General features: G+C 40.3%; 2 protein-coding genes across 4 annotated transcripts; both read left to right on the forward strand.

Moving 5' to 3' along the window:
• Positions 1-5,096: 5,096 nt before the first annotated feature.
• GTF3C6 (general transcription factor IIIC subunit 6) lies at positions 5,097-11,688 on the forward strand. Of its 3 annotated transcripts, none has more exons than XM_068184260.1 (6): positions 5,097-5,241; positions 6,243-6,323; positions 8,617-8,680; positions 9,228-9,272; positions 9,410-9,520; positions 11,052-11,688. In XM_068184260.1, exons 1-6 carry the CDS (start codon positions 5,176-5,178, stop codon positions 11,345-11,347), a joined length of 663 nt encoding a protein of 220 aa, XP_068040361.1. In that variant the 5' UTR covers positions 5,097-5,175; the 3' UTR covers positions 11,348-11,688. The 3 variants fall into 3 exon arrangements, with proteins under 3 accessions (XP_068040361.1, XP_068040360.1, XP_068040362.1); XM_068184259.1 differs by having other exon boundaries at positions 5,099-5,241; positions 9,407-9,520; XM_068184261.1 differs by lacking the exon at positions 5,097-5,241 and adding an exon at positions 6,007-6,143 and having other exon boundaries at positions 9,407-9,520.
• A 1,946-nt stretch (positions 11,689-13,634) lies between these two features.
• Positions 13,635-24,752, forward strand: RPF2 (ribosome production factor 2 homolog). Its single transcript, XM_068184258.1, has 10 exons — positions 13,635-13,717; positions 14,521-14,653; positions 15,444-15,481; positions 16,112-16,151; positions 17,964-18,045; positions 18,137-18,213; positions 18,557-18,656; positions 22,860-22,962; positions 23,900-24,044; positions 24,348-24,752. The coding sequence occupies exons 1-10, from the start codon at positions 13,695-13,697 to the stop codon at positions 24,525-24,527; spliced, it is 921 nt and encodes a 306-aa protein (XP_068040359.1). The 5' UTR covers positions 13,635-13,694; the 3' UTR covers positions 24,528-24,752.
• Positions 24,753-24,989: the final 237 nt, after the last annotated feature.

A 24,989-nucleotide genomic window follows, 5' to 3' on the forward strand; every position in this document is an offset into this window, starting at 1 on the left:
TTTTTACAAGAGCATGAAGTGATAAGACAAGGGGGAATGGCTTTAAACTGAAAGAGGGAAAGTTTAGATTAGATATTAGGAAGGGTGGTTAGATATTGTGAGGGTGGTTAGGCACTGGAACAGGTTGCCCAGAGAAGCTGTGGATGCACAGTCCCTGGGAGTGTTCAAGGCCAGGCTGGATGGGGCTCTGAACAAGTCAGTCTAGTGCAAGATGTCCCTGCCCATGGCAAGAGGGTTGGAACCAGGTGATCTTTAAGGTCCCTTCCAACCCAAGCCATTCTCTGATTCTGTGAAATACAGACAGGCCAGCTGGGATTATATAAGAGCTTGTCCCCGAATAATAATTATTCCTGGTGAATTTTGAAGTCAAGGTCTTTCAGCTGCTTTCAATCCAACAGGAGTAATTTATATCATGTTATCTCAAATAGCTGATGCCAGATAATCTGAGGTCCTGTAAAAGATCCCAAACTGACATTTCATAAATTAGCAAGTCAGCTCTATAGACAGACATCCCGTCCTGATCCAGCTGGATAACAAGTAATTTAATTTACTCCCTATCTGTTACCACCTGCTTCAGGAGATTGTCACCTGCCAAGTTTTACTTGAGGGATCCCTGTTTCAGAACTCAGTGAAGGACACCGAAGCAGTTCTCAGCTTTGCCACACCACTCTCCTCCTGACCTGTCACTCATAGACATGAAGAAGCATCCCTTCCACATGTGGATACAGCACCAACTTTCTTCAGGGTGTTCCCAAGGTAAGGAGCATTTGAAGCTCTGAGCTGGCTGCGTGCAGGAGGCAGCATTCATTACTTTTAACAGCCAAGCTCTTTTTCCCTAAGGAAGACAAGACAAAATGTGTCTCTTCAAGGGCGTCTGCCACAGCCCCATAGAATAAGGCCCTGGAGGGAAGGGGGAGCCCAGAAACATGTGTGGGAAGTCAGGCAAAAATGCCAGGAGACCTCTGTGGGTGAAGAAGGAGCACCTCCAAACTCAAACACAAAAAGGAAGCGCAGAGAAGGTGGCATCAAGGACAGGTAACCCGTGAGGAAAACAGACATATTGTTCATGTATGCAGGGATGAGGTCCCGAAAGTTAAAGCCCAGTTGGAACTGAAGCTGCTGATGGATGTCAAAGACAACAAGAAGTGCTTCTGTAGGGGACAAACAAAAGACTGGGAAAAATGTGAGTCCACCACTGCTCCCCCTCCCCCTCCTACTATAAAATCTCACTCCATTATTTTAGACTAGACACAGTAAATAGAAGCAGCTCTGTACCTCTTACTGTACCTACCCTTCTTTTTTTGTCTTATATAATTCCTATGATGTCCTTACATAATGTTAAGGGGTTCTAGAAAAGACGAAGGCACATGTGCTAAGGAAACAAACAGGTGGGGTTTTTGTGGGGAGTTTTTTGGTGGGTTTTTTTTGTTTTGTTTTGTTTTGTTTTGTTTTTTGTCAAAACCTGTGAGCTGGTTTGGCTTGCAAATTCCTAACAGAAGAGGCTCAGCAACGTAGCTGCAGAGAAATGGAAATCATCTTCTGCAATACTATCAGCAAATTACCTTTGTCCTGGGGTTGATTTACCTTTCGCAACCCCAGCTACAGCCAGAAACACACATTAGTCTCTTACAAGCTTTCTCCTGCATCTCTTTGCACCCTACAATGCTGTATTATGGCATTTAGATGTTTCACATGGTAGCATTTTACTGAGAGTGGTTTCTGACATCCACAGGCTATCACCTTTTGTCACATCATTGCTTTTAGCTACATTTCCAACCCAAAATAAACCTAGGAACTACAATGCCCTTCTCCCAAGGCTGTCAATTCAGCAAATAGCACAGATACAAAGATTAAATATAAGTTGTGTGTGTATATTTGCACACATATGATCTATTATAATTTTTGAATGCTAAATCCTATGTTTTTTCACCACATAATACAAAAGGCTTTCAACCAGATATGCTCACAATCTAAACAGACAGAAAAGAACATAAGAGCTTAAACAAAGACTCTTATCTTACTCTGTGCTTTTACAAAACATTTAACCTTTTACTCAGATAGACTAGTGCCAGGGCCTCACAAAGAAAGTAATGTGTTCAGGAGGGAATGGAGAAAGGGCACCTCCCTTCTGCAAAACGATTGAGAAGGAATGTCAACCATTAAGATAAAAATCAAAATAAAATGGAAAAATGAGAAAAAGTAGTAAGCCAGAATTTGTTCATTATGTGTTTCAGTGAACATTCTCTGATTTCCTGTTATGTACCTTAACTGCGACAATGTTTACTCGCTAAATAGATGGTCCAAGCCTTTAATTGATGAACTTCAACAAGTAAAATTTGCAAACCATGTGGCCCAAAATAAAATACACATTAACGTGCTTAAATTGGAGGTGAGCCCACGGAAACCAGTGCATCCATATTACGTACGTAGATCTCAAACACGAGCATTTATTTTAAATTGACCATTTCGTTCTCACTGATTCAGAATTACGTAAGCCACCAAGGAACTGGCCTCTGGCAGCATGCACACATAAATATGTTCAAGCACTGACAGGACTGTTAGCTGAGGCCTCAGAAACCCAAAATCTGGGTCCTCAAGATGAGTATTTCCACATTTATCTCATCAAGCAGTTCAATCTTGCTGGCAGGCTCCGAGGACAGTCTCTTTTAAGAGATAAGTTGTCAAAATACTCCTGCCAGGATAGGAAAGACCAAGGGAAATCACTAATGCCCACGGCAAATTTAGCCTGACAAGGCGGTAATCTCTTCTAAAATACCTTTGGCACTAATGCACCAAAAATTTCCCATCATCCAGCTGCATGCCCTGAATCACCATAACGGGGAGACTGAGATGATCCCGGATTCTACACAACACTTAGGCTGATTTAAAGGCAAATAAATGTACTTGCCCTTCAAGTACATTTATTCATGCCAGTCTATGATTTCCACAGGCTGATCTGGCACACATTTACATTCCTGTGAGGGCTTTCTGTGGTTTTTAACCACATCACTTCACCTCCCTCCAGTTATAAATATAAAAAGAGAATGATGGTATTCATGTAACAGAGGCACTGTCAGTTATGACAATTAATTAAAAAAAAACTCAGAATAGAGAGTTTATTCTGCTTTATTGAGGTAGAGCTTTTTTTTTTTAACAACAAAAATTTTATCTAAAGTGAGGAAGACCTGGTGCAAAAACTAAAGCTAAATACAGACAATGATGGAAACTGTCATTTAAAAATATCTGATAATTAATACTTGTAGAAAACCAAACATGTGTTCCACAACTTTTATTCCCTGTAGTCAAAATTCAAGCCTTTGCAGTTTGCCTGATGAAAAGGTAACATGACACAGCATCTTTTTTTTTTGTATTTAGAATAAATCCAGATTTATGGGCTGTTTTTACCACAACAGTATGCAAAATTCCAAAACAAGCTCTAAGAAAAAGTAATTAAAAATGTGAAGCTTAACAGAAAATGAGACAAAGCCTAAAGCCAAAGAAAAACCCTGCTAAACTTATTTGATATTATTAAGATCTGAAATTTTTCTATGAAAAGGAGAAATGCACTAGATCACACCTATCTGGACAATTGAAACGTTTGATATAGTGCAATGCTGACATTTATGTCTATCTTATGGAAGTTAAGGAGAGGCTGGAAGAAAATTTCAGCAATTTCCCTTGCAAACAGTTTTAAATTAACATTTTAATTAATTACTTCAACATAAAGAGTAAAGAGACAGTTTTGATGCAAAATAAGAAATATAGCAAATGGAAAGAAAATGAGAAAATTACAAAAACTGTTTAAAACTTATAATTATGGAGTGCAACATTGTAGCAAAATGTGGAATATGTAATATTTTCTTAAGAAAAGGATGTTCTTTAATGTTTGATCTTTTTATACTTTCAAGCTTTACCAACAAGATGGGATATTTAATCTGTGAAACAGACAGTGGCCTACAAGCTCTAAGTGATGCGCAGCTGTTAGAAAGACAAATTACTGGTTGGTAGAATTGTCTTGCTAAGCTTTAGGGCCTGGCAGGTTTCAGGGATGTCACACCCAGAGGGAAGTTAACAAAGTGGGGAGAAGGATGTTCCACTGACAGCAGACACAAGGAATGCAGAATTTATGGGCCACAAGGACATTGGGCAGAACCCCCAAGATAAGGAAGAAACTAATAAACCTTACCCAGCACCTGTGCTGGACCAGCTCCGAGTGGGTAAAAGGTAATTCTGCAGGGGGAGATCCCAACCACCAACTCACAGATCATTGACCCAAAAACCCATCAGCCCAAAAGAAGAGAAACACCATGGGACTGATTAGCATGAGAAGAGAGAATCATTAACTAATAGAAGATAGAACACTAATTAATATGAGAACTATGAAACTTGTAGCCAATGAACACTAATTCCTTTGTTTGCTGACACATATAAATAGCAAAAGGTTTTGATAGTTGCTGTGCTTGATTTGTGGAATTCCACTGGGCACCCAGGCTTGCAGAACTCTGAAAAAAAATAATCAGTGTTTCTCTCACGTGTGTAACTATCGGCTTATATTGTAATTATTGCTGCACACTGGGAAACAAATCTGATTTTTGTGGACAACAACATCCTGCACTTATAAATTAAGATACTATCTTAGAAATCCTAGTCAGAAGGATGTATTTGATGGGGCATATTTGAACCTGCCAAGATAACTCGAAAGCATCATGCAAAGGACACGAGTAGTAGAAACTAACTGCATATTTTATTATTTAATAAAAGCTTTCTAAACCAATGGTCTGTACCAGAAGCAGGACATTATTTGTGTTAATAAGAAGACGTGTCTGGTACCTCTTTTTTTTTTTTTTTTTTTTTTTTTTTTTTTTTTTTCTTTAATATAAAAGGGTGAGGGAAGGATGATACTTTAGGGACTCCCATTTTCCAGTACCACATCTGATCTTCGTTCGGGAGTGCCACAGAGCAGCTCGTGTTTTCGTTTTCCAGCGCTGAGCGGAGGCCGGCCCCGCGGGCGGAGCGCGGCCCCGCGGGCGGAGCGCGGCCCCGCGGGCGGAGCGCGGCCCCGCGGGCGGAGCGCGGCGCCGCGGCGGCGCCGGGGCGGGGCCGCTCCGCTCTAAGATGGCGGCGCCGGCCCCACGTGGTGCGCGCTGAGGCGGGCGCGGGGCGGGCGCTGGCGACATGGCGGCGGCGGCGGCGGGCAGCGAGGGCGGGAGGAGCGACGGAGCGGAGGAAGACGAGGTGGAGGTTGGTGGATGCCGACACCGGGGCGCTCCCCAGCCCTGGGGGAAGGGTCCGGCCCCCCGCGGGGCGTGGCCCGGCCCCGCTCCGCCCGGCCGGAGGGGCAGGGAGAGGAGAGGAGAGGAGAGGGGCCGGTCAGGGACCGAGCGCGTTTCCCTGGGGCTGGCAGGTTTCTCAGTACCCACTGTGGTGCCGTCCCCAGAGCTGTGTGGTTCTGCCTGTTCTTCCTCGGGCTTCCCGGAGAACGGCGTGGTCAGAGAGCGAATTTCCAGTTTCTATTGCTTCCTATCGCCATAAAAGCACAGAATGAGAGAAGGGTTTGGGTTGCAAGGGCCTTTAAAAATCATCTGGTTCCAAACCCCTGCCATGGGCGGGAGCACCCTCCACTAGAACAGGTTGCTTGAAGCCTCATCAAGCCTAGTCTGAAACACTTCCAGGGATGGGACATCCACAGATTCTCTGGGCAATCTGTTCCAGTGCTGCACCCCTCCCCTCAGTAAAAAAAAAAAAAAAAAAAAAAAAAAATTCATTAATGAAAATTTCAGTATCTAATCTAAACCCACTCTTGATTTAAATCTGTTACCCCTTGTTCTGTCACTACAGGCCCTTTTAAGAAGTCCCTCTGCAGCTCTCCTGTAGGCCCTCTTTAGGTACTGGAAGGTGCTGTAGGATCTCCCCAGAGTCGTACTGATGCTCATTTTTCAAGGGTGAAAAAAGTGCTCCCCCATTGCTCACTAGGAAGAAAAGGCCAGGAAATTCAGGTGTGAAATAGGTGTCTTATGAAATAGTGGGTCACTAAATTTCCCTGGGTATTACAAGAGTTCTGTCTCTTGACAGAATGCAGCATAAACTCCACTTTGGGGTCTGTTTATCCTGAAAGGCTGTGTCTTTGTATGCTGTTCTCATTGGTAAAGACTGATTTCGGGGAGGCCTTTTATTTCCCCCCCGGATTCTGTTATATCTGTACATGTTCTGTTATAGCTGTACATTATCAACTTTTCTTGTAGGAGCAACTGGTCATGGTTGAGCTATCAGGAATTATTGATTCAGACTTCTTAGAAAAATGTGAAAACAAGTGCAAGATTTTGGTGAGTGATTACAGCACAATAGGAAAGGGGTAAGTTATTACAGATGTGAACAAGGGAGTGAGGCTTCTTCTAAATTTCTTGATGTTGATAACATTAGATCAAATCTTTGATAGAGAATTATGTGTCCTGTGCTTGGCTGCATGTTGTGGGCTATCTTTCAGAAACAGCATAAAGGCTTTGAATATATTATTGCATAAATTTAAGGAAACTTTTTCAGAAGTATATATGAGCTTGGACCAGTATCTTCTCTGATTTCAAGTTCTAAGTTCATTTTTCTTTAAATTATGTATTTCACATGTTAAAAAAACATAATTGTTAATCACACTTCTTTGAATAACTGGAATACAGCAGACAGGTAAAGCAAAATATTTAAGATTTGCACTGTATTTACAATGGGGTTTTTTGCAGATGTGTCCTGGCAAGTTCAACTCTTGTAAAGGATGACTGGGTATTAAGCATTTCATAAACAGTTTTGGATGTTGTTTGCTTCACTGTAAGGTTATTGTAGGAATCTGATGTCCTTGTCCTGTTCCTTTTGAGTTTTTTAATCACTTTATCTGTATAGGACAGATTTCATTTGCCCTTCAAAACTTATGTAGACTCTGAGAGCTGTATAGATAGTACAAATACTACTGATTTGCAAATACCTTCTCAAAGTAGACCTTTATCATAGGCTGAAAAGATGTAAAAGAACATCTGAGTGTGCCACTGATCACAATATATGTGAGTGGTAAAGTCAATTCTGAATGTCTCAGTAGTAGAAATACAGTCAAAATTATTCATAAAGTATTCATCTTTGGATGGATATGCAGGTTTCCTTCCTTGATCTCATCTAATTCTCTTGGAATTTGTTACATGTATCATTCACAATGATGGCGGAATGGCCACAGATGCTTTGGTACTGCTGGTGGGATTCATTTAAATGATGCTCTCTGAGAGTCCCTTGTAATGTTACTAGTAGAAGGTTAAAGTATCCATACTGTGTCCTACTTGTATCCACATCTACTTGGGTTCACTCCGCAGAGTAAGCATTCCTTGAGACTTTTCCTAAGGCATGACTGTTGTTAGACCCTTAATTAAAGGGTCTGCTCTGTTATTCTGTTTAGCAAGTTTTCTGTGATGCTGGTGGCATCAGGGTAAGACAGTCTTCAAGTCTGCGTAGTCCACAAAGGAATGCAAATCAGCCAAAGAAATAAAATTTTGAATATAAACCCCCCATAATGCTATTGTTTAATACTGATGTGTTATTAATTGTATTTATTTGTTGTAAAAGAAAAAAACCACAAAAATATGTTCTCTATGTTAGCTTAGTGTTTTTGATGTTCTCAATTTATGCAGAAGAAAGAGAATCATAGAGCTTAAATCTTGTTGATCTTGCACTTTTGAAACACAGAAACATATGAGGAACATTGCACAAATTCATATTAACCTGTGTGATAATTCTGTATTTTATGCAATTAACCACATAATACCTTATCTTCAAAACTTTTAGTGTGTGCTTGTCTTCCTGTCCTGAATAATTCTGATGTTCACAAGGTACTATTCAAAGACCTTTTGCCTTAATTAGTGTGTTCTGTTCAGACATAGATTTTTATCAAAATACAGTATATAGCTATATCTTATAAAATAAAAATGGGATGCTGGCTTGTGTATTTGGAAAACCTGCACTCTAGAGAAAGGGAATGAATGAGCTCATGGAAGTGCTTCCTTACTCTTTCACTACTTAAAAAAAAAAAAAAACAAAACAACTAAATAGCAACAATTTCCAACTCCTTCACAATAGAGACACAGTGTAATCACAGAACTTTCTGTAACCCTGCAGTGGCACTTCTGGTTCTGATATAATGCCTTATGCTGGATTTCTTCACCCTGTGTATTTTCAAATTTTAAAGTTATTCTACTTTTTAGAACTTGTATTAATTAAAGCTTAGAAAATAACATCATCTTCATGCAAACGCCTACATTTTTGTTAATTTGAAATGGAAGTTACATTAATTTCCTAGAGGAAATAACAGCACTGTAACTTATATAGACTGTTGGCTGCAGTTTGATCTGAATTTATTGTAATATACCAGAGCATTTTCTATACAGTTGTATACCATAGGTTTTATTATGATTACTAAAAGAGTATTTTCTGGTGTTTTTTGTATTTAATTTACTTGAAGGAGCATATATGATGAGGAATTGATATAATCTGGATTCTACTATGTCTCTCTTTGCTGGTTTTACAGTGAGAAATGCACCTGAGCTAATACAGGCCTGACATTATGCAATTTTATCCTTCTTTACGCAGGGAATAGAGACAGAGAGGCCCATTTTACAAGTGGACAGATATGTATTTGCAGGAGAATATGAAGGTAGGAAAACTTTTGTGAATACAATCTCTCTCTTTTCACGTGACCCAAGGAACTTTCTTAACATCAGGTGGTTTTACTGCAATTGGTCCTGTGAGATGCTGTAGTTGTATAACATCATGTAGAGGAGCAGCAGTCTGAGTTCACTGCTAAATTAACCATGCATCCATGGTACTTCCAGGGAAAGTATGTCTGGAAGCTGACTCTGGGGTGTGCCAGCTAGTATTACTGCAGACAAAAATGTGGGACATAAAATGCCTTAAAGTGCTGTTGTCTCCTGTGTAAGCAGGACTTACACGTTGGGCAATCTGTAGTTCTCTCATTTGCCCTATGGTGACAACACTGGTCTGGAAGAAAATGGTCTGGGATCCTCCCTTGTAGTGACTCCAATGACTGTGATACTCGTGCCTGTTCTGAGTTCCTTACCAGTGCTACAGCTCTGGAGTGTGGGGGCTGGAAGTGAGAACATTCCCACAGCTGGGCCAGTGGGCACATTATCTGCAGTTGATACAAATTAGTCTCTAAAAGTTTCTCACTTTGTTTTTCATAGATGCCTTGGGAACATGTGTGGTTTTTGAAGAAAACACAGAGCAAGGTAATTGTTGTGATTTGATGTTCTGTTTGTTTCAGTAGCTGGGGAGATTAAAAATATTTCTCTTGTCTCAGTTGCTAGTGGAATTAACTATAATGACTGGGGTCTGGGTATTGTTTTTTCTCCTCTCTTCTTAGTAGATGCAGAAGGCAACCAAAAAGTACAGCTGAAATACAAGTGCCACACAGTGAAAAAGTTGAATATGACACGGACCCTTTTGACAGAAAAGAAGGAAGGAGAAGAGAATGTTGGTGAGTGATTCTGCTCTTATGCATGTGGACATGAGTGGATTATGCTTAATCCACAGGGAGAGTCAGCCTTTAGTAAGTGTTTGATTCAAGAGCATGCAGGAAGTTAAAGGAACTTTCTTCTTTAGGCACCATAGGTGTATATTTAAATTAAAAAATTAAATACATTTCTGACCATTGCTGCCTCCAGAAATGGTTAGTAGGAGATCACTACAAAGAAGTGTAAGAGCAGGGCAACATGCTGATGCTCCCTGGTATGTTCTTCTGTTATCTTTAAGTTTTAAAATCAGAGGTGCTGTTTAGTAGTTCTTTCTTGATTCTTTTTTTCCCTACTTCCATATTTTTTTCTAATGACTTTCTGAGTCTCTGCAATTGTTGAAAAGAACTGAATTGTACTTACTGAATTTACAGTTGAATGGAAATTAATTTTAAAATTAAATTTAAAAATTTAAAATTACTTGCAAAGACATACCTAGAAGACCATTTATATTGATTTTCACTCTGTAGGCAGAACTTAGGGTTCATATGTTTGCTTTATTTATTTTTTTGTACAGAAGTCAGTACTTTTACATAGTCAAATACTGAGTATCCTACCGTATATAGCAGTATTCACTAGAACTGTCCTACTGCTTTTAGCTGCTTTTTTCACTCAAGTCAGTGTTACTGCTTCATATTTTAAGAATATATAGCCATTTTACCTTAAATATGAGCAGTCAGCTGGACACTGGCCATAGGAGGTATAAAATGAAATGTCATCTGGAATCTAACCAAACATCAGCATTCTTATCAACACCGCGTACCACTTCTCTCTGGAGAATTAATTATGTAACATTAAACTGAAACCATTATTGTGATAGTAATAGGTAATATTAAATTGAGACTAGAGATGATTTTGCTTAATACAAAGGCCTTTTTTATTCTGGAGCAGCAGTACTGATGACAAGTACTGCAAACCACTTTGTTTCTGTACCGTGACAGGAATTTAACTTGTGCAAACAGAGTAACTACAACATCTTGTGACTTTACAACATGTACTGAGTAAAAATCAAAATGGGAGTGGATCCCATTTCTATTTGGGTTGGTTTCAACCTGTTGTTCCAACTTGTTGTTACACTTGAGTTAAAGAGAATGCAAGAACTTGTGTCCTATCTCTGTTGTCATTACCTATTGCCAGAAGATCTAATATTTAGGTGAACAATTATTCTATTCTCTTCATTACATTTGTGAAATATTTTCTCTGCATTTTGATTTATGTTTAAGCTTTTTTAAAAGCCTAAGGGTGGCATCAGACACCTAAATATAGCAGGAACTGCCATACAGGATTAGAGGAAAGATCTTTTTAGTCCTGTATTGTATTTTCTGGTAGTAAATGGGTATGTGAAAAGTAATAGGAGAGGGATATGCGTATATTTCTATTCTAAGTAGTTCTTTTACTTAGATATTGGTCTGGCTCAGCCTTAATAACAGTGAACTTAAATTAAAAACTGCTGTTAACTCCTTTTGTCACTAATAGAATTTTCCTTCTTTACATCAGGTGGAGTAGAGTGGTTGCAGATCAAGGACAGAGATTTTTCCTACAGCAGGCTTAATATGATTTGTAGTTTTCTGCCTGAAAAGGATGATTCTGAGGAGTCAGCTCAGGCCCAAGATAAATTGACTGAAGAGTCAGAGGGAGAGGTGAGTGGCAAAGGCAATTCTAACATGAACTGTGACCTGGAAAAGCAGCACACCTTGGAAATAGATGCTTCTATTCCTCTGCCGGACAGCTCTGCTTCTGGGGCAGAGGAATCTCCTTCTGGAAATGCTGCCTTAGAGGATGTACCTCCATGATATCAACTGTGATCTTTTCAGGATTTCTTCATGGAGTTAATGGGCCAACTTTTGTAGGCCATGACATGGTTTCCACCTTCTTTGAAAAATGAACAGTGGAAAAACAGACATTATGTTCTTGTACATTGCTTTTGTGTTTGAATTATGGTGGGAAGGGCTTAAGTGTTTTTTTAAAATTACAGACTGGAAATGTATGTATCCCTACCTCAAAACTGAACAAGTGGAAATGGTTACATAATTAAAAGAAACTCCTAGCTTAGAATGATGTTGATGTATTGCACAGTCTGAAACATTTTGTAAAAAGAAAGAAACCATTGTTTAAAATAAAGACCTGAATTTTTCAACTATAGCTTCACCTTGTGTGTTGTATTCAGCCACATACTCTGTCTGCTTTTGTACTGCAGTTATTGAAAGAAAACAAATCAAATAAGTGTGGCTTTTATTGACTGAATACTCATCAAATTGCTTAATTTAGATTCTCTCTAGTGTCCTTTGTCTCCTTGATGGAGTTTAGAAAGCTTTCATGTGGGAAGGGACTTTAGGGGGGTCTCTCATCTAGCTTCCTATATAAATAGAGTCAACTATTCAAAATTCAGGGCAAGTTGGTCAGGGCTTTGTCCACTCAAGTCTTGAAAACCCCTGCAAATGTCAGCAAATGAAATTCAGGTATTAAAGAGGCATCTGTCATGCTGCTTCCCCCGTTTTGTGTATAATATAATGCATGTTATACAAAAGGAAGTGTGGTCATCCCGTTTTTCTTTTTCCTCACAGTAACTTATTGTCTCTAATCTTCCTCTCTGGCATTTTTCTGAAGGGTTTTATGCTTATGATCCTGTACCCATGCATCAGTGGTTCCCAGACTAGTCCATGTGACCATATTGTGCCACCTAGCTAGTCTGTGGGTTGATACTGCTACATCATTTACACTGCCACACGCTGTTCTGTGTCACAGTTGAGTGTGTGGTGCACTCAGGATAATATTAAAAGCACAACAATTTTAAAACGGAAAACATTTTCTCCCTGACCCTTCTTCTTTCTTACCTTTCTCTGCCTCCCTCAAAACAGCGTAACCGCAATAGTGCTGTGAGGATGAGAGCACCTAATTAATTCCAGCATAATTATGTAATACCTTAAGTAGTAATGATCAGATGAGAAGCTCACCCACAGAATTGTTCACAGCACAGTATCAGTAAAGAGAAATCATTAAAACGGCAACAGTTTCAAACCATCAATCCCATTATTGTCTTTTTTTTTTCCTGTGTAGAAGCAACTGGAATCCTAGGGGAAAGGGAGGCAGGGAGAGGAAGAAAAGGGAACATGTTCTTGTGTGCCTCCAGCCTGGGTGTGGATCTTTCCCATGGTAGTGTTGCATTTGAGGTTTCAGGGAGACCGCACAGCCATCCCTCTGGATTTAACTGCAACCATGGAAGTTTAAAAACATCATCATTCACACTTGATTTGTGTGGTGCTGATAGATGGAGGACACTTATAACTGGAATGACGGTGCTGGGAATATGCAGGCTCTTGAGTGCTGGAGGGAGCTTTGCGGTGCTCGCCGCGGCAGCTGAGCCTCCTGCAGAGCGGGCTCTTGCTATATATCTCTTGCTATGGCTGCTTCAGCCGCTGAGAACAGAGAGGTGCTTCAGGAGTTTGTCCTCTGGCAGAAGGCAAACACGGCAACTCTCCCACGTTTTAACTGCCTGCTTAGTCTGGCACTATGTATGTGAGGTTTTCTTCCCTAGGTACAAGGAGTATTCCAGCAGCACTGGTTTCTGCCCTTCTCAGCTTTTTCTTTCAGTGCTACACTGAGGCCGTTTCTTTGTTCTAGTTAATCTGGTAATCAGTATTATTTTTGGAAAACATTTTATGTGTATCATACACAATGAGTACATTCATAATAATGTTGGGTTTTATTAATATTTTAAGTGTTATTTCTAACGGTCGAGCTTTTGTTAGGGTTGTTATTAACCCTAACTTTTGCAACCACACAACCTCTGGGCGAAGAACCTTTTCCTGATCTCCAACCTCACCCTCCCCTGACACGACTTCAGGCCATTCCCTCGGGTCCTGGCACAGGTCACCGGAGATCAGTGTCTGCCCGCCCTGTTCCCCTCGGGAGGAAGTGGCAGACTGCAGTGAGGTCTCTCCTCAGTCTCCTCTGCTCCAGGCTGAGCAGCCCCAGCGCCCCCAGCCGCTCCCCGCAGGGATTCCCCTCCGGCCCCTTCCCCGCGGCACGAGGGAGCGGGCGGAGCCGCGCCCCGCGCATGCGCCGTGCTCCGCCCCGCGCCGCCGGCGGATGTGACGCGCACGGCGGCTCGCGCACGTCCTCCCGCACGTGGGGGCAGCGATGGATGCGCTGGAGCGGGTGGTGTGAGTGTGCCGGGGGGACCCCGCTCTGGGAAACAGGGAACTGGAACAGGCTGCCCAGGGAGGTCCTCTCTGGAGAAAGTCCAAACCCACCTGGACACGGTCCTGTGTCACCCGCTCCAGGTTGCCCTGCCTCGGCAGGGGGGTTGGACTCAATGATCTCCAGAGGTCCCTTCCACCCCTGACGATGCTGGGATGCCTCTGTGGGAGGGGGGGTATTGTTTGTTTTAAAGAAGAAAATAAAATGAATGCGTTCCTGAGAAGATAATCTGGTGGAGAACTGTAATTCTTGAGCCTCGCAGCCGCTGATGTGTATGAGGTCTGTGCCCCTGCGAAGGCTGCGGTATTTCACCTGGAGAGTGCCCAGCATGCCTCGCTGGTTCCTGACAACAGCTTTTATTCTGGGGGCCGTTGGTGGTCTTTGACGACCTTTGTTTTTTTCTCATAAGCAAGTTTCTGGCTTGTTGAGGGAGCTGGTGTGAGGGGAATCCTTCAGCCTGGCAGTGGGCTGGGAATTCTAGTACAGCTTGAGCTCTAAATTAGCCGAAACCGAAAAGCACAAGATGGTAAAATCACCTTTGCTAATTTGGCGGGGGACAGAAAGGAAGAGGAGTGACAGTAAAAACACATTCACCTGAGACAGGGCTTTTGGCACTGCTTGTAATTCTGCAGGTTGGGATTAGTTCGAGTCATTGAAACAAGTTACTTGAATAGTTTGTTCCAATTCTTGTTTGGCTTCACTGTTTTCTATAGTGTCAAGTCTTGTTACATATATTAAGCTTTTAACTTTTCATTTATTGTTACAGAAAGCCTAAAACTAAGAGAGCAAAAAGATTTCTTGAGAAGAGAGAACCCAAGCTAAATGAAAATACAAAAAATGCTATGCTCATAAAAGGAGGAAATGCAAATTTAACAGTGACCGAAGTGCTTAAAGACATTGTAAGTTGTTGGATGTAGCATGCAAATTTCTCTCTCTTTCTTACAATTTTCTGTCTCTGCTGCACAATTAGTATTTTCATACTCTCCCTGTACCCCAAATCTCAGAATGACCAGTACTCCAAAGGTGTCATTACCTGCTTCTAAATGGAGATTGTTTTCTTCCAGTTTCTTCTTTGCTAGAAGTTCTGAGCTTGCTCTCTTATTTTTTCACAATTGTCTAGTATATAAGGTGAAGTGTTGCCAAGTCTGTTTGAAAGCAAGAGGATGAAGAGGATTAGGTACACAACTGGGACTGTATCACACAGCTAAGTCATATCCCAGAATCCTGTAAGCTGACTGTGTGTATTGATAGGGAGCTTTCAGCCCCTTCTGAAACTAAGTTACCAATCTTGTCTCCTAACTCCAGAGCTCAAGTTATTATAGCTGTTCCTACACTCGTTTTTCTCTTTGCTTTATTGTTTTCCTATTCTTTTATGCTTCTATAATCAAGTTGTTGTTCTCTCCCTGTTTTTCCTCATGCCCCTTAGAAGCAGAGGGATTGCTTTGATTTCAGCTGTTTCTCAGTTAATTTTTTATTTCTCAGTTTCTACAAATAATTTCTTGTGCAGTTAATTTGGAAACAGGATTGTCACCAGCTTGAAGGGTATTACTGTGAGCAGGCCTTTTGAGGTACCTTCTAGCCTGCTCTGCATAGTTACTGTTTCACATGGTCCTGTCAACTGTTGGGTTGTAAAAACAATAGTGTTGTGCATGTTTTAGAGATGACTTGCAGTGACTTTGTGTTTTGCAGTATGCTGTGAAGAAGCCTTTTGCTGTACTGTATAAAAGGTAAGTGATCTGACTTTGACCTCTTTGAGTCTCCTGACAGACAGCTTTTGGTAGTTTCAGGATGTGAATAGAGATGCAGGCTAGCCTGGGAGCTTGAGCAATGACCAGGGTGCGGAAGATGACTGATCATAATTTTCAATAGACTGGAATCAAGCTACGTGTGATCAGTGTTGGTGCTGAGCCCTGTCCTGTGGCAGCTGGTAGGAGCAGGATTCAGCTCTGTCTTGTTTGAAATGGGAACCCAGTGTCTCTGTGAATGTAGTGCAGAAACAACTGTAAATTGTTGTCTAAATTTAATGAATGAACAGGCAAAGGCAGTTACTCATAGTGTCACTGGTGGAGGTGTTCTGCAGGTCAGGCCCCAGGAGACAGGAAATGTGGAGGAAAGTACTTAGAATGGCAGGGATGGCACTAAAGCATTCCTGGCAGTAGTAATATGACTTGTGATTTGAACTCAAACTGAGCCTTTATTGCTGGAGTTCCTGGCAGAATGCAAAACTTTGTATTATCAGAGAATTAATAAGAAGTGGCTATCTGGGCCTGTTTTTTGGGTTTTTTTGGTTTTTTTTTTTTTTTGTTTTTTTTTTTTTTTTTTTTTTTTTTTTTACTTTTTTTTCCTCCTCCTCTCAGGAAAAATATTACCAGGCCTTTTGAGGACCAAACTTCATTGGTAAGTGTAAACAATGTTTTCTCTTACAACAATTTTGAGCAGGCTATCCTTGTGTGCCAAAAGATGGACCATCAGGAAAGAAGAATAGCCTGTCTGAATAGAGCTTTGCCTGGAACGAAGGGGTAAAAAGAGTATATTGCTTTTGGAAGAGGCAGGCCACTCAGGAGGACCACAAAGATATTGTGAGGGTATGCAGGGAGAAAATTAGAAGGGCCCAAGCCCAACTAGAACTTAATCTGGTTACTGCCATAAAAGACAATAAAACTATTTTTGCAATTAGATCACCAACAAAGTGAGGGCTAAAGAGAATCTCCGTCCTTTACTGGATGCAGAGGGAAACACAGGGACAAAGGATGAGGAAAATGGTGAGGTACTTAATGCCTTCTTTGCCTCAGTCTGTAATAACAGCACCAGTTGCTCTCTGAGTACCCTGAGCTGGAAGAAAGGGACAGAGAGCAGAGTGAAGTCCCCATAATGCAGGAAGAAATGGCTGGTGACCTGCTACACCACTCAGACACACACGCCTATGGGGTTACATGGGATCCATCAAAGGTGATTAGGGAGCTGGTGGAAAAGCTCACCAAGCCCCTTTCAATCCTTCAGCAGCAATCCTGGCTGACTGGCTAGAGGCATTTTTTTAAAAGGGCAGGTTTGCAATGTGTGTGTTGTTGCAATATATGCAGGGCACATTCGAAGCATTTGAGTTTTTTATATCTTTTTAATAAAATATACAGCTATTAGAGAGTGAGAGTGCACAGATATCAACACACAGTGATTAACAGAGCTGTATGAGCACATGTTTCAAGGGGAGTCCCCTCTGGTCTGTTCTTGGCCTGTCTAGAGTCAGCATTTCTCAGGGATCTGGTGGCAAAACTCGATGCTGAGGTGTGTGGTTTGTAGATGCAATTAATCCAGCCTCTCCAGGTGTCTCTCTGACCTCCCAGAGGGGCAGAGCTGCAATGTCCTCTCTGACCTGCTGCTGTTGCAGGGGTGGGAGATGAAGTGTCCTTCTGTGCTTCAAAGTGCCAAGTGCAGGTGTATACTTGTGGGAAGCACTTGGTAAGTTGTGTGTGTGTATGGCACCCTTGATACACAAGATAGGAGCTGCCTTGGGAGGCAGAAGTGCATAAAAAGACTTTGGAGCTGGACATCTTTAGAAAGAACTGCTGTAATGTTGGCTCTGGGCATCGTACCATAGTACGTTCTCTAATCTCTTCCTCCTGGAGAAAAGATCTCTGGGATAGTCACCACTGGCTTGGTTTTAGGTAGCATCTTAGTCTTAAATAATAAATTGGCATGAAGTTGCTCTGTAGTAGGACTTTTGTGTCAAGTGCAGATGTTGTTAGCCTTGCTGTTAAGGGAATTAACTGGTTGTTCAGAAGCTGTCAGGCAAAGTCAATATGCTGCATAAAGCTTAGTTGAGACATTATGAGACATTAAAATGGTAGCCAGTTTGACAATACTTACTTGTCAGTCAAGGAGAAGTGGTTGAAAGTATCTTGTGTGAAACCAAATAACCAGGAATTACAAGAGAGGGTAATAGATAAAATGGCAAGAAAATATTGCCTGACTTGTATTTTAAGATGCAATGATAAATAAAAACAGAAATTATTTGAATCTTGAATCCAGCTGTCAGTTTTAGCATAAGTGCTGAAAAACACTCATGACATGCTCAAAACTCTTCTGGTAAGTGCAGTTGCTCTTCTCATTAAGTAGCTCCTAAATTCATATGTTTGTGCCATATAGCTTTGCAGAATATTTTAAACCCTGTGAACTTCAACTGAAAAGTTTGATTATTTTCTTCAATTGCAGGAGTTTTTTTCCAAGAAATCAGATTGTTCTCTGTTTCTCTTTGGCTCTCATAACAAGAAGCGACCTAACAACCTGATAATAGGTAAGAAATCTCACTTGGGTTTTTATTGGGATGATAGGTGTAGTTTTCAGTGAATATTTAAATAGTTGGATTTTCTTTTTCACTCTCACAGGTCGCATGTTTGACTACCACGTGCTAGACATGATTGAGCTGGGCGTGGAGAAGTTTGTATCCCTAAAAGATATCAAGGTAAGGAATTGCTGTAAGGAATTCAGTATTTCAGCGACACCTACAGGTGGATTTTTTTTTTTGTTGCAATTTTTTCTGCAATTTTTTCTGCAATTTTCCTGAAATGAGTCAAGTTGTTTAAAAAAAGCGTTTCATGCAGTGTATGAGGATTGGTAATTTGTGTACTCCAGAATGTTAATTTTATGCTCTGCTTTTTAATTTAGTTTGGTTGGTCTATTCTGTCCCTATTGATCTCAGGTCACAGCAGTTTTTCTTTCAGTGTTGAATGACTGGCAGCTATTAAATAAATTATATGTTTCCTAACTGTCTGAATTTTTGTTGTTTTAAAATTCTTATTCCACAGAACAGTAAGTGTCCTGAAGGTACAAAACCTATGCTGATATTTGCTGGTGATGTGTTTGATGTGAATGAAGAATACAGAAGACTGAAGAGCCTTCTTATTGGTCAGTATTTTGATTGTTTGGGCAGTAGGATTGCATGGATCTGTAATAATATGATCTGTTGGGAAAAGCTAGTTTGTCAATAAATGCTTGCTTATGTTCAGCACAGAAGGAAAACAAGAATGAGCACTTGTAGGTTTCATGTCATATAAAATTAAACTTTACTAATTGTGATGACTTTTAAAGGGAGAAAAAAAGAATGTGCTAAAAGACTCTGAAGATGAAACTTCATATTCATCAGCATTCATTACTTTGGTTGTGGGAAAACTGTCATTTTCCAAAATGTCTCAGCCTTATAGTTGTACTGGGTGGTCATTTTTCTAACCAAATAATATTTTGAAGTGTCTAAATTGAAATCAGTGGATTAAGTTCAGAAAGTGGGATATTTTTGGTTACAGAAAAGTCAAATCAGTCATTCAGCTTCTGTTTTTGTAATGAAAGCTTTTTTTTTTTTTGGAATTCCACCAATTCTAACAAGCATGCTGTTGCTTAAGATACTTGGAGAGAACAGGTGCAGTGAAAATCAGCTGTAGATAAGTTGTGCCCTAACTTTAAGGCAGGCTTGGAACTTAGGAAACAAACTGGCATTAAGTTTTTTTATTATTTTAAAGTTGGAGTCTCTGGAAGATAAAGCACATTGTAGCTTTAAAGAAGCTATATGTAGACCTAGAAGTTATAGGATGTTGTGTCTCTTGGCACTTAAAAATGCTTCTTGCGTGGCAAAACTAGATCTAGTAAGTAGGGCAGAGTGATTTTTCTTTTTAATAGTTTTCCTAAAAGTAGATTAGTGGGTTTTTGTTGTTGTTGGTTTTTTTTGTTTGTTTGTTTGTTTGTTTTTTGTTTTATTTTGTTTTTTTTGGGGTTTTTTTAAGTTCTGATAAAATACTGAACCTGGCCCAGTAAGAACAGTCTTGTTCTTTCAGTTCCATTCTTGGGTTTCTAGGTAAACGAGTAAATGATTGCTCTTTAGAAACAGACCCCCTAAAAATGAGAAATTTTTTTTCCTTAGTATTATTCCTTAAAGCAAGATATTTCATCTGGAATGAGACTGAAAGGGAGCAGGAGACAAGTAAATTTTCTTCCTCTCAGTACAGCTGATTGGTTCTTGGGGATGGATGAAAGGGTGATAAGTGAGCTTATGCATCTTTGAAGATGACTGAATACAAAGATAAGTGAGTTTTACTGCTGCGTGTTTGTGTCGCTGTAAATGAGTATTTACAGAGGAAGCAGCTGCATTTTCTGAAGTGTATCTTCAGGCATCTGCACAGTGATGGGCATCCAGATGTGCTCAAGCAGCCCATGGTCAAGCAGCTGAGATGGCAGACATGCATAGTGAGATAGCTGCCAAATAACTGAGCAGTCCTTCCTATTTCTCTTGATGTTTGCCTGTCCTTTCTCCTCTCCTATTTATTAGCCAGTAATGACTTGGCAGTCAAATGTACTCCACACCCATTCTTTCTTCTTGAACATATGCCCAGTCTTCCAGGTCTTAACTATTCTACTGAGTTCTGTGAAACACCCAGATGCAAAACAGTTGACAAAGAAAAAGGTTAAGGAGAATAAAGGCTTGAAGGTGTCGCTAACAAATCAAAATAATTTGGGTATTAATCTGACCTGCATCAAAACTGCCCTTAACCAATAAGGAAGAAGTGATTTGCTCCATTTCTGCAAAAGATGGTACCCTTAAGCTGCTACTCTTGCTAAGAAAGATACAATAATTTATAACAACAGCTGCAAATATTTTGTTGCTGTACCAGTATTGTTGGGATCCCAGGGGGAATATCAGATAGCTGACAGCTTCTTGTTGCCAAAGCAGTGTGATGCCAGTCATGCTGAGGAGCAACCAAGCTTTCATTGGCTTTTGTGATATCAAAAGGGCTTATGCATGTTTGGACAATCACATTACAGCAGTTTCTTGGTAAAATTAAGGGCAAGGGTGAATTATTGTCTTCATGGTAACCAAATGCTATAGTCTGGTTAAACTGTGAAGTGGAAGAAGTTGTTTAGGAGAAATAAATGACAGATACATTTTCTTTGGAGACCTGGAAGAGAAAGACATGGCACTTTTTCTCTTTTGGTTTTCGTTGCTCTCCGACAGGGTAGTGTAGTTGATTTAAATGATGTAAGTCTTGGAATGCATTTAATGAAATTCTGATAATTATTTATGCCTGCATCTATAAGATGTTTCAACTCTTACAACACTACCTGCTTCTTGTTCGTTCTGTTATTGCACATCTATTTTATCCTAAAAATGGCCAGACCACTCTAGGGTGTGCTTATACACTTTCTAAAATATTGGTTTGCAGATCTCCCCAATTTTAGATTGGCTGTCACCTTGGTATTCAAACAGCCTTCCTCACACAGGCTCTTTTTGAGTGTTTGAAAAGATTTGAGGGCTTTTTCTGGCCAGGAAAGGGGATGGCTGGGCAATATTTAAACTGCATTCATGCTGACCAGAGCTACATAGAATACAGTGTTACCAGCTTTTGGATACGAATTGATACAGAAGGAGTTACATTCCAAAATCAATTAGGAATTAATCTGGAAATAGAAAGGTCCTGAAAAGCTCTCTGTATGAAAGAGTAAATTAGACATTCTGGAAACATGTTTGAGGACAAGGTGGAGAGAGAACTAGGAATGGAAAGAAAGGAGAAAGCAGGTCTCTAGTCCAACCAAAGCAAGAGTTGTAAATTAAGACTATGTTTAAAAAACTTCAACTCTCTGGGTGTACTGAAGTGTAAGGTTTCTGCAGCTGTTCGGTGTTGCCAGGAAACAAATTCCTGACCACCTGCGTTTATGGGAAGAGATCATCCTGTGGGTAAAAAGATGTATGATGCCACAGGAAAATATGAAAGGGAGGTGTTGCCAATAAAACCACTGTGAATGTAAGCTTGTGTACCTGCAGAGGACTAATTGAAGGGAAAAATATATGCCATGGGTGAACAAAATGTTTTATTTGCAACTTTTTCTCTAACTACAAGTTAGACTCGAAATAAGAGAGTATTTGATTGACCAAGAAGGTTTCCTGGGCTTACTCCATCTGTTATTTGCCAGCCAAACTGTGTTTTGGATGTCACTCCAGTGCTGATACTCTTTCAAAAAGGTAGTGAAGGAAAAGACAAGTAGCCAAGGGATCTGAAAACAGGACAGAGCAGAAAAGAGTGATTTGTTTTGCATCTGTTAGCAGTTCTCCTATGTTTCAGCATGGCTCTGTCATGTTTATTAGTACACCTTGTTCCCTTGGTCAAGGTCACATTCTTTCTCCACCCTCTGCATATGTTGGACAGATTGCTGTGCTCATTGCAGGCTCTCTGATTGCACAGTATATTTTCATAGCCTGATATAAGGACCTTGCTAGAGGCAGCCCGTTTTGTATTTAACCTGTATTTCAGTGTTCTCTTTGCAAACTGGGCAAGCATCTGAAGTGTCTTATTTTCATAGATGTGTTGCTTATTAATAGAGAAAACATTAGACATAATGACAAATACTGCTTTACGTAGAGGACAGAAGTACCTTGTTGTGAGAGAGATATGAAAGAAATTATATATATCAACTTTTTCCCAAAGTCGGAGAGAGAAAATGTAGGTAAGAATAGTCAAAGTGCAGTTTTGATCTGCTGTGTACTGGTTTTGATCCCTCTTTCTACTGTTCCAAATCTGGCTATGATTAAGATTTAAGTATTACGTTTGAATGATGTCTTTAAACAGATACCTGAGGAAATGGCTTCTCTGTACTGACCTGTGTTTGTCTGAGCATTGACTGGCCTAAACACCGAATAAGATAATTTTCCCCCTGATTTTAGAGATGAATATTTAAAAGAACAGACAATGCAATTATTCGCATTAGCTCAATAATGCTAAGTTACTTCTCTGAAAGTATATTTGCTCTTTTCCATGCACTTGTGTATAGGAAGTATATATATATATATATAGGTAGTATGTATATTCCTACAAAATTATCTCTGGGAAGTCACTGTGCTCCTGTCAGGATATCCACACTCATTTGGATTCACCAGTGCACACCAGAACGTGCAATGTTAAATTTCTCTCCTGTGTATTGGCCAGGCTGCAGTTTTAAGTAGGGGCTATTTCATGAGATTCCTGTTTCAAAATGGGCCCACATCACATCACCAATTTGTTACAGGTATCTGTTGGTTTTATTTTCAGCCAAGAAACTGCCATTTATTCCTTTTAAATACTCTCTCAGATTTCTTCAGAGGTCCCACTGTGCCCAGTATTCGTCTGGCTGGTTTAGAGTACGTTCTGCATTTCACAGCTGTAGATGGGAAAATTTACATGAGAAGCTACAAGTGAGTATCTGTTTTCTCTATCTGGGTTTTGGTACACTTGTCAACTTTAATCTGTAGTTGTGAAATTAAACTGGCTTGTACTGCATTTAGAGCATGCAATGTGTAGAGGTGCTCCAGTGTAATTAGTACAGCAGAAGAAAAGCACTTGAGTCCTAGGTCTGCTGCCTCTTCCTTGTCAAGCTCCTCCTGGCTCAGGATTGCTCTTTCATATGGCTCGGTTAGTAAGGTGGTGTGAATTGACTTAGAGAATTCTGGGTACTGTCTTAGACTTGATGGCCTTAGTCTCTTCTCAGGCTGATTTCTACGACTCTTCGTTTAGATGTTTGCCAGTGAACAACAGAAGATAGGCTACAGACAGAGATGCACAAGGAAAACCAGGAAAAGGCAGGACAAGGAAATCTTTCTTGTTGCATTGATGTTCACCCTCAAAGTCACTCCCTGTCTTAGGAGGCTGTGAACAGTCATAGCTTGTGTTCCATGTGATTTTGATTTCTCTTAATATGAAATCATTTTAATCAGCCTCACTCTTAAAAACAAAGAACCAAAACACTTTCTTCAGATAAGTGCTCAGGTTATTTTGTTGTAAATTATAGTGAATATTTTTATGTCTAATAATACCCAGGGTGCTGTTTTGGTTTTGAAAAGTGATATGGCTTTCAGGGTACTGGGGCTGAGTTTTAGAAGTGATACTGATTATACTGGTCATGTTAAAAAAAATCATAAATTACATTAGCCAGGTCATATTTTGGATGTGTTCAAACTGTAATGGGATTGATTTATTGTAAGTTGTAATTGATGAATGCCTTTCCCAGTGATAGAATTAGTGGGAGCAGTTGATTTAGTAGTATTTTGAACTGCAGGATTGAACCTGTTAAGGAGATGGATAAATCTCTAGCACAGGGGACAATGTTGATTTTGGTTGGTTTTCTCCTCCTAGAGTGCTTCTGAAGAAATCTGGCTGTAAAATACCCAGAATTGAACTGGAAGAGATGGGACCGTCATTAGATCTGGTTATGAGGAGGACACATTTAGCCTCAGATGACCTTTATAAGCTGTCTTTGAAACAGCCAAAAGGCCTGAAGGTATGTACCTTGGGAAGGGCATAGCTTTCAGATCTCTCTGTGAAGAAGAGCAAAGGCTGAAGTATTACTTGTTGTGTGTTTAACCAGAGCTTGCTTTCATCGAGGCCAACTGACATTCCTGGGGCCACAGCACTTCTGTGGTGCTCAGCTGGCAGCCAGACTCTCCTCTGGAAGCACACAGAACACACAGCACAAAGCTTAGTCTCTCCAGCCAATGTATGAGGCCTTACTTTTGGGCGCTTGATTCTTACCAGAGCTCCTGGGATTGTACTCAGAAATATTAACATTGTTCTTCCCTTGCAGCCTAAGAAGAAAAAGAATATCTCCCATGATATGTTTGGTACAACTTATGGTCAAATCCACATGCAGAAACAAGATCTTAGTAAACTGCAGACACGGAAAATGAAAGGCTTAAAAAAGAGGCCAGCAGAGAAGTCGGCTGAAGATGGTGGGGCTACTCCCAAAAAGTCAAAGTCAGCTTGACAGTCTGGGACAGCTTTGAAAACTCTTTGTACTTTCAAATTTAGAATATACGTTGTAATATAAATTGTCAGACATTAAAGACTGAGCTGCTGTTACCTTTAGTTTTGTAACAAAAAAACTTTGTACTACTTCGTCATTTTAAAGGGAACATTGGGGTATTGAGCTTTAACATGGAGTTTGGTTATTTAAAATAAAAAAAATATATAACTTTCTTAGTTTTCCAAAGCTGAGTGTTTGTTTATTGGTATTAACAATATATGGGAGTCAAGCAGGTGACTAATTTCCTGGACAGTTTCACAGAGTGGATTTGAAGGGATTTTAAAATTTTAAAATTCATCTGGTTCCAACCCCATTGCCATGAGGAGAGACATTTTCTACTAGACCAGGCTGCTCAAGGCCCCATCCAACCTGAACACTTGAATCAAGTACCCAACTTGAACACTTCCAGGGATGGGGCATCCC

The sequence above is a fragment of the Anomalospiza imberbis genome, chromosome 3 (assembly GCF_031753505.1).
Source record: "Anomalospiza imberbis isolate Cuckoo-Finch-1a 21T00152 chromosome 3, ASM3175350v1, whole genome shotgun sequence".
NCBI classification, from domain to species: Eukaryota; Metazoa; Chordata; class Aves; order Passeriformes; family Viduidae; genus Anomalospiza; species Anomalospiza imberbis.

Coding starts and splice junctions, on each gene's coding strand:
- GTF3C6 (XM_068184259.1), top strand. CDS start 5,176: ATGGCGGCGGCGGCGGCGGGCAGCGAGGGCGGGAGGAGCGACGGAGCG. Junction 6,324..8,616: donor AAAACAAGTGCAAGATTTTG/GTGAGTGATTAC, acceptor TTCTTTACGCAG/GGAATAGAGACAGAGAGGCC. Junction 9,521..11,051: donor GGAAGGAGAAGAGAATGTTG/GTGAGTGATTCT, acceptor TCTTTACATCAG/GTGGAGTAGAGTGGTTGCAG.
- RPF2 (XM_068184258.1), top strand. CDS start 13,695: ATGGATGCGCTGGAGCGGGTGGT. Junction 14,654..15,443: donor CCGAAGTGCTTAAAGACATT/GTAAGTTGTTGG, acceptor TGTGTTTTGCAG/TATGCTGTGAAGAAGCCTTT. Junction 24,045..24,347: donor AACAGCCAAAAGGCCTGAAG/GTATGTACCTTG, acceptor CTTCCCTTGCAG/CCTAAGAAGAAAAAGAATAT.